At 33.5% G+C, this 7,805-nt stretch overlaps 1 protein-coding gene and 1 long non-coding RNA gene across 3 annotated transcripts; both read right to left on the reverse strand.

Annotated features, from left to right (window-relative positions):
• Positions 1 to 718: 718 nt before the first annotated feature.
• Positions 719 to 5,353, reverse strand: LOC111786163. 2 transcript variants are annotated; one of them, XR_002813759.1, is made up of 5 exons: positions 5,268 to 5,353; positions 3,102 to 3,522; positions 2,868 to 3,002; positions 2,015 to 2,113; positions 719 to 901 (listed from the first exon to the last, which is right to left on the reverse strand). It is a non-coding gene; the product is annotated as an uncharacterized LOC111786163 (long non-coding RNA). The 2 variants fall into 2 exon arrangements; XR_002813758.1 differs by lacking the exon at positions 719 to 901 and having other exon boundaries at positions 1,927 to 2,113.
• Positions 5,354 to 6,361: 1,008 nt separating this feature from the next.
• On the reverse strand, positions 6,362 to 6,960 carry LOC111786161 (calmodulin-binding receptor-like cytoplasmic kinase 2; the record flags this gene model as incomplete). The annotated part of the gene is given in 1 exon segment (XM_023666501.1): positions 6,362 to 6,960. A coding segment is annotated over 1 exon segment (265 nt), but the record flags the coding sequence as incomplete, so codon positions are not given.
• Positions 6,961 to 7,805: the final 845 nt, after the last annotated feature.

The raw sequence follows: 7,805 nt of genomic DNA on the forward strand, positions 1-7,805 counted from the left end.
TTTTATTAATAGATTTTATATGATAAAAAAAACAAATAAAATATTGATTTAAGATTTTCTCCCGTTGAAATGGATGACAACTAATTTATGGAATTTCCACGTCATTCATAGTACAACTTGCATAATATTAATCAATAATCACACCATTGGGCCAACAAAAATCTACCAAAATAGCATTAATTTTAAAAAATTTATACCTAATTTATTATATATATATATATATATATATATATATATTTTTGTCAAGTTTTAGAAACTAGAATAAAAGTTTTAAAAAATACTTTCAAAATTAAAAACAAAAAACCAAAACGTCCATCAAGCAAGGGGTGATCTTTTAATTTTGGATTTAATAAATCTAGAACTCAACCTAAATATTATCAATTTACCATCATAATAGAACTAGTTTGTGTGAGAGATCTCACATCTGTTGGAGAAAGAAATGAAGTATTCTGTGTGTAAACATCTCCCTAAAAAGACACATTTTAAAATCGTGAGGCTGACAACGGTATGTAACAGGTCAAAACGGACAATATTTGCTAGTGGTGGGCTTAGTCTGTTATAAATGGTATCAGAGCCAAACACTGAACGGTGTATCAGCAAGGACGTTGGACTCTCAAGGGGTAAATCGTGAGATCCCACATCAGTTGGGAAGGGGAACAAAATATTCTTTATAAAATTGTGAAAACCTCTCATTAATAAACACATTTTAAAACTATGAAACTGACAATAATACGCATAGAGTGAAAGCAAACAATATGATTGGTACAAAAGATGTGAAAGTAGTGGAAGTGGGGTAATGAATGGAGGTGTTGATCCATTACTCTCTCTAACAAGGTTGGAGTAGGTAAAGACAAAGACAGACAAATCATGGCTCTCCCACTTGAGTTTATCTCTCTCACTACTAAAAACACACAAAAAAGTAAATCATGGTGAGATTCTTGATCTTCAAAATGGATATGGATGCCTCAAAAAGCACAAAGAAAAAGTAACAATTGTCTTCTAACTTTGTTTAAACAATGAACGGATTCCTAATCTCACTCCTTTTAAACAGAATCATAAAAGTTCTTTTCATTCTCAAACTAACTTAGCTTTATACCATGTATGAAAAATTAATGAGAAGTTCTTTTTTTTTTTTCTAGTAAAGGATACGGATTAAATTAATAAAAATATCGTTAAAATTTGTACTTTATCTCAAAAGTAAACTTTCAATAATGTTCTTAAATTTTTTAATTAGTTTAACAAATACTCATCGTTAGTTTTGAATAGAAACTATTAGAACTTTGTTTTGAAGACACACTCAAAACTTTCAAAATATCTTTTTAACTTTTAAATGTTGCATTAATACCTTCCAACTTTTTAAAAAACTTCAAAAATATACTTCAAAGCTAGTAATTTGTTTAATAAGTACTTATAAAATTAAAAAATAGCATTAACATCCTTAAACTATATAAAAAAAAATTCAAAAAAAATCTTATGTTTCATGTATGGATAGAAACCGTCGAATTTTATAATGTTAACTTTGAAAATTCATGAGTAGTTTTTAATATGGTACTAATGAAAATAGTATTTTTGAACTTTTTAACAAAGTTTAGAGGTGTTTTTGAAGTTTTAAAACAATCAAAAGGTGTTTTTAATTTTTTTTTAAAAAGTTAAGTTCTTAATAAAGCTTTTGAAAAGGTATTTTTGAAACACTCTCAAAGTTAAAAGATATTTTATGAAACCTTTCCAAAGATTCGAAAGTATCTTTTAAACAAAATATTAACAGTTTCCATCTAAAATTAACGGTGGATAGTTTAAGGTTATTTTTTAGACACGATACAAACTTAAAAAATATTTTTATTAATTTAGTCTTTATATCAATTTCAAACATAGAATAAATATAAAGCATATGATACTTCTAATTGATGTATAAACTAATGGCTACGGTTGGTTTTGTCAATTGTCATTGACAATCTACACTATAATGTCACATTCATAATTTAATAACATGAGATATCAGATTGAAATGGCTGACCTGTCTTTGCCAGTGCCTTCAACGCTCCACCATTCATCTATGAAGCTCAACCAATTTGAAATTGTCCTCCAAAGTAATCAGTGGAATAGTCTCCATCACCTTTAAAATGAAATTACAATAAAATTAGGAGGGAATAATAATAAAGGGTGACTCAACATGCTTTTAGTTTTATCTATTTAACTCTTATAAAATCTTCCGTAATTTATGTGGAAGTATTTAACTAAAAATATAAACACTAAGTGAGTTGGAGAGGGGAACGAAACATTCCTTATAAGTGTGTGAAAACCTCTCACTAAACACTAGCAGACACATTTTAAAACCTTGGGAGGAAGCCGGAAGGAAAAACTCAAAGAAGACAATATTTGCTAGCAGTGGGCTTGGGCTATTACAAATGGTATCAGAGTTAGTTACGGGACGCTGCGAGGCACTAGTCGGAGTAGGGCTAGACCCTCTCCATAGTAGATGTGTTTTAAAAACCGTGAGGTTGACGGCTATACATAACGGGCCAAAGCAGACAAAAAAAATAAAAAATAAAAATTTTTGGAAATATCTGTTATCAAATAAAAATATGCCAAAAGTTCAAGGCAGATGACATAACTAGTTTAGCAGTTGGTTGCAGTGGTACCACAGTTCATTATGGGTCATCTACTAGAAATGAAACATCATATTTGGTTACCTTGAAAAAGGCATCTAGGGTGGGTTCAAACCATGCAACTACTTCTAACATTATTTGCTTAATGGAACAGTCATCAACAGTAATGCCGTGAAGCTAAAAACTAATTTGAACAATGCCTTCTATCACATACAGATTAGCCAAGACAAGACGCAAGATAATAAAGATGATGAGAGGTACCGATGTTGATAGCTGCCAAGGACCGTCGAGATTGTCTACAGCAAATCGATGACACTCCCGCTCTCTACAAGTGATTTTATGGGCTTGTAGCGAATAATGTGTAATACATTGGCCTCCATATCAAAAGGCTCCTCTCTGTAGAATTTGATAACTCATAGGGTATATTCTTATAAATAAGAGCAAAAAAATGGAAATTATAAAGGGAGTCAAATGATAAAAAAGAAAGAAGGTTACATTCTACTGGATGTCCTGCCAGGTCCCACATCGGTTCTAAAATATGTTACAAATGAACTATTTGGTTAAAGAAGATCATCAATGCTCTGTAACGAGCCAGGATCCAATAGATCAATATTACCAAAGGAATTGGACCATGGTCACATGCATTACCGTCTGCAGATTCAAATTGAGATATAACATGGATGTGAACATTACAATTAAATTATAAAAAAAATAAAATAAATAAAAAAAAGAAAAGAAAAGAAAAGAAAAGAAAAAAAAGCTCTGTGGAAAAATAAAAGAATTTATTTTGGAGGTGTTTGTGAGTACCCACGTCTCCTCTTCACTTGTTATAGATTGCCTCAAAATTTCTTGATAACTATTAGGCAATTTTGATAGAACACTCTCATCAAAATGTTTTTTCATATCATGAATGCACCTGCACCACAACTAGAATCTCAGAAAACAAAACGAAATAAAAAAATATAGAATAAAACTTGCTAGACTTGAAATATTCATATTAATAGAAGATAACTTTCATCCCTGAGTAAATGTTGTTTAGTATTGTTGGGAGGGAGTCCACGTTGACTAATTTAGGGAATGATCGTAGATTTATAAGTAAGGAATACACCTTCATTAGTATGAGGGCTTTTGAAGAAGCCCAAAGCAAAGCCAGGAGAGCTTATCCTCAAAGTAGACAATATCATATATTATTGTGAAGATCCGTGATTCCTAACAAATGTTATCTCTTCTTTGGAAATACGTCTAAAAAGTTCATCTGACTTCAGATATAGAGCCTGGACTGTTTTAAAATCAAAAGAGAATGGAATATAAATTGAAGCATTAAATTAATTCTCTACGTGGGCCTTGCTCTGTTCTTCATTCTTGTATGGAATTTACACATTCATAATTTCAAATGCAATGAGAGATCTCTTTTGAACAGTAAAATTTGGTCACAACCTTAGTAAGGAGTCAGGTAGTAGCTTATTATATGTCTAAACCCCTATTTCCCTCTGTCTTTCCCTCGGTAAAGAAAGCGCGGCCTCTTTCACTGATCTTTCTTTTTCCTTACTGGGAGTGAAGTCAAACTTCAATGTCTTGGGATGAAAAACTTAAAGCGATCATTGGGAATTTTGCTGGTCTTGTTCCCCAATTTTTCTGTCTAACACTATGCAATGGCCGTTACGTTTAAGGCAACTAAAAAGTAGCGAGGTCCAAGGTCTCTCAATGGTGAAGGCAACAAGATAAGGAAAAGAGCCCGCCTAATCAAATATAATGCTCTCTGACCTCAACTCACATATAACAATGTTCAAATAAGCACAGTTTATTGGCTTAGATAGCTTCAGAATCCTGAATTCAGAGAACAAATTCGTTCTAAACTCTTTGTCTGGGGATGTCTTAACCAACTATAATTTTAGTTGAAAATCAGGCTCGAGGAAGATAAGTCATAGGTAGGAGTTAATAATGATTGATTTCCAAGTTTGTAATCTAGCTTCCCCTCAAGGCTTTGTTCCTCTCTCCAACTAATGCGGGATCTCACAATCCATCCCTTCGGGGCCCAGCATCCTCATTGGCACACCGCCTAGTGTCCACCCCCTTTGGGGCTCAACGCTCTCGCTGTCACACCGCCCGGTGTCTGGATCTAATACGAATAGTAACATCCAGGAGGGAAAACTAAGATCACACTCATCACCATCCTATTCATGTCATGTAATTAACTTCCTCAGAAACTCGGCAGAGTCCAACAAAATATAATATCAAATACTCAACAGAGAAATAAGGAAAATAAGCAATCTCTCTTCGAACATTCTGAACAAAAACTGGTTAAAAGTCGTAAGACTTGGGACAAACTTAAAGGAACAATATGAAATGCAATATTTACTTCTAGCTAGCGCGCAACGGAATCTCTGAAATTTGATTGAGATAAAACACAGAAAGAAAAACACTGATGAACAGATCTGATATATTGCTAATTCCGCTTCTTCAAACCCTCATAATATGCTCAAAACGGCTTTAGATTCTCGTATAGAACCCTAAATCCTAAATCCCAAATCCCAAGCTTCTCGGGTCAAAAATTAAAAGAAAAACCATCGAAACAACAAAAGAGAAAGAACAATGAATTCAGGAAAACAAACTCAGAAATGAAAAAGAAATATTCCAGATCAAAATTGAAGAAATACTTACATGTGGAAGAGGAGAGGAGAAAACTGGAGCAAATGAGAGAGGAAGGATGCGTTGGGTGTTACGGGAGAACTGCAAAATCCAAAGCCAGCAGAATGGCGCGAAGGGAAGAATAAAAATGAGCTTCCGAACCGAACCATTCAGCAAAACCCGATTCTAACCGAACCGAACCGGAAATTGCCGTCGGAATAGGTGAAAGAAAGGGGAGGCGATAAATTCAAATATTAAATTAATTTAAAATGATTAAATACATATTTTTAAATATAATAAAAGTTATTATAATTATTTCATAAAGATGTCATTTAATCTGTAGGGTTGGAGATACTGATAATAAATTTTCCAAATGGAGTCACTGATAATAAATTTTCCGTCCTGATATCTACAAAAGTAAATAGTAAAATTTGCGGCACTTGCTCTAATCAGAACAAGTCAGTCATGTAAAAATTGTATTTCACTGATAATTTGAACGTATAGTCGACCCTGAAACCAAATAGGTAAGAGATATTACAATACTTGGTCGATGGAGGTTTTATTGACTACTTAGTTCTTCTACCGTACATTTTAAGACTATGATTTCATCAGACAATTGTAAAGAACATATATTTTATGGGACGCGTTCGCCATTATTTATGGACCTACCGAACTCTTTTTCCATTTAAGTTTGACAACGACTTTCTTTGTCAATAGAAAAAAATAAAAAATAAAAGAAAAAGATCACTGATATTAAAAATATTCCAGCTGGAAGACCAGCAACTGGTCAATATCACTTATTTGAAGTAACAAATCAAAATTAAAAATATAAAAAAAGGGTAAACTTTTAAAAATTCAAACGTGTAGAATAATCTAAATAATTAACTATATCTTGTTCGACTCTCAAAAGAACCCCAAACAATACATTTGGTTAAAACTCGAGTGAAAATATTTATTAAACTTTATATTAATTTTAATTATTAAAATTAATAAATGGGTTACATAGACATTATATTAATTAGAGAATATTCTCTAGTTTATATCATTAATATAATTCTTTAAAGTAATGCCCACTGGATCAAGTAGACTAGATACATTATACGGATACCAATTCGAAAAAATTCACGCACTACAGAAGTATGGATACTCTTTTCATTTATCGTCTATCATGTTAGCTGATGTCATTAGAACATAAACCAACCAGACCATTACGAACATAACTAAACTACAAAAATTTACGAGCAAAAGAGAGTAATAGCAGCCCAAATCAACCTAAACGATGCAGCTCGCACACATACGAAGTATAATTTCATCAATGAAAGAGGAAGAACATATGATCTAAGAAACTGCTAGCCTATTATAATGAAGATCAAGAACTCCAATTCATCATGCTTTTGTATCAAGAATTCAAGTTCTTGTTCTTCTTCTACTCAAAGCTTATTTTCTACTTGGATTTGAGTTTCATTTATCGCTTACCGATGCACTCCGTCGTGAACTCGTAGAGAATGAACGGAAATCTGGAGCTGAGAGATCTCGGTGATCCTTGCGTATGCTCCACAGTATCTCCGCACACCGCCTCATGCTCGGCCGACTCTGCCGCCGGGGAGCCAAGCATTGTAAGGTCAACTCCAGAATTTTTTCCACTGCCAAATGATTTGCAGCTGTTTGCTCTAGATTTGGGTCCAAGATTTCATTGGCCTTTCCTTCGTGAAACTTCTTCATGGCCTGCATTGATGTCAACTTGGAGCGGTGAGTAACGTGTTAGTCCATGTTTCTACGATGGTATGATCTTGTCCTAATTGAATTCATGTCTACGTTAACTTACTTTCAGATTCTAACTACAAAATATGTACCACTAGAGATATTCACATCCTTAACCTTTATGATACGTGTGTTGAGAATTAAAATACCTTTCCATTGGTACGAGGCCTTTTGGGAACCAAAAGAATAGTCACGAGAGCTTATGCTCAAAGTGGATAATATCATACCATAAGGGTGGTTTGTGATTCTTAACATGGTATCAGAGCTATGCTTTTAACTGAGTCATGTTAATAGCATCNACTTACTTTCAGATTCTAACTACAAAATATGTACCACTAGATATTCACATCCTTAACCTTTATGATATATGTGTTGAGGATTAAAATACATTTCCATTGGTACGAAGTCTTTTGGGAACCAAAAGAATAGTCACGAGAGCTTATGCTCAAAGTGGATAATATCATACCATAAGGGAGGTATGTGATTCTTAACATGGTATCAGAGCTATGCTCTTGACTTAGTCATGTTAATAGAATCCTCAAGTGTCGAACAAAAAAGTTGTGAGTCTCGAAGGTGTAGTCAAAAGTGACTCAAGTGTCGAACAAATGGTGTACTTTGTTCAAAAGCTCCAGAGAAGGAGTTGAGCTTGATTAAGGGGAGGTTAATCGAGAGCTCCATAGGCGTTAGAGGAGGTTCTATAGTGTACTTTATTCAAGGGGAGGATTGTTGAGGATTAGAATACATTTCCATTGGCATGAGACATGTTGGGAAACCAAAAGCATAGCTACGAGAGTTTATGCTCAAAGTGGA

This window comes from Cucurbita pepo, unplaced genomic scaffold (genome assembly GCF_002806865.2).
Source record: "Cucurbita pepo subsp. pepo cultivar mu-cu-16 unplaced genomic scaffold, ASM280686v2 Cp4.1_scaffold001121, whole genome shotgun sequence".
NCBI lineage: Eukaryota > Viridiplantae > Streptophyta > Magnoliopsida > Cucurbitales > Cucurbitaceae > Cucurbita > Cucurbita pepo.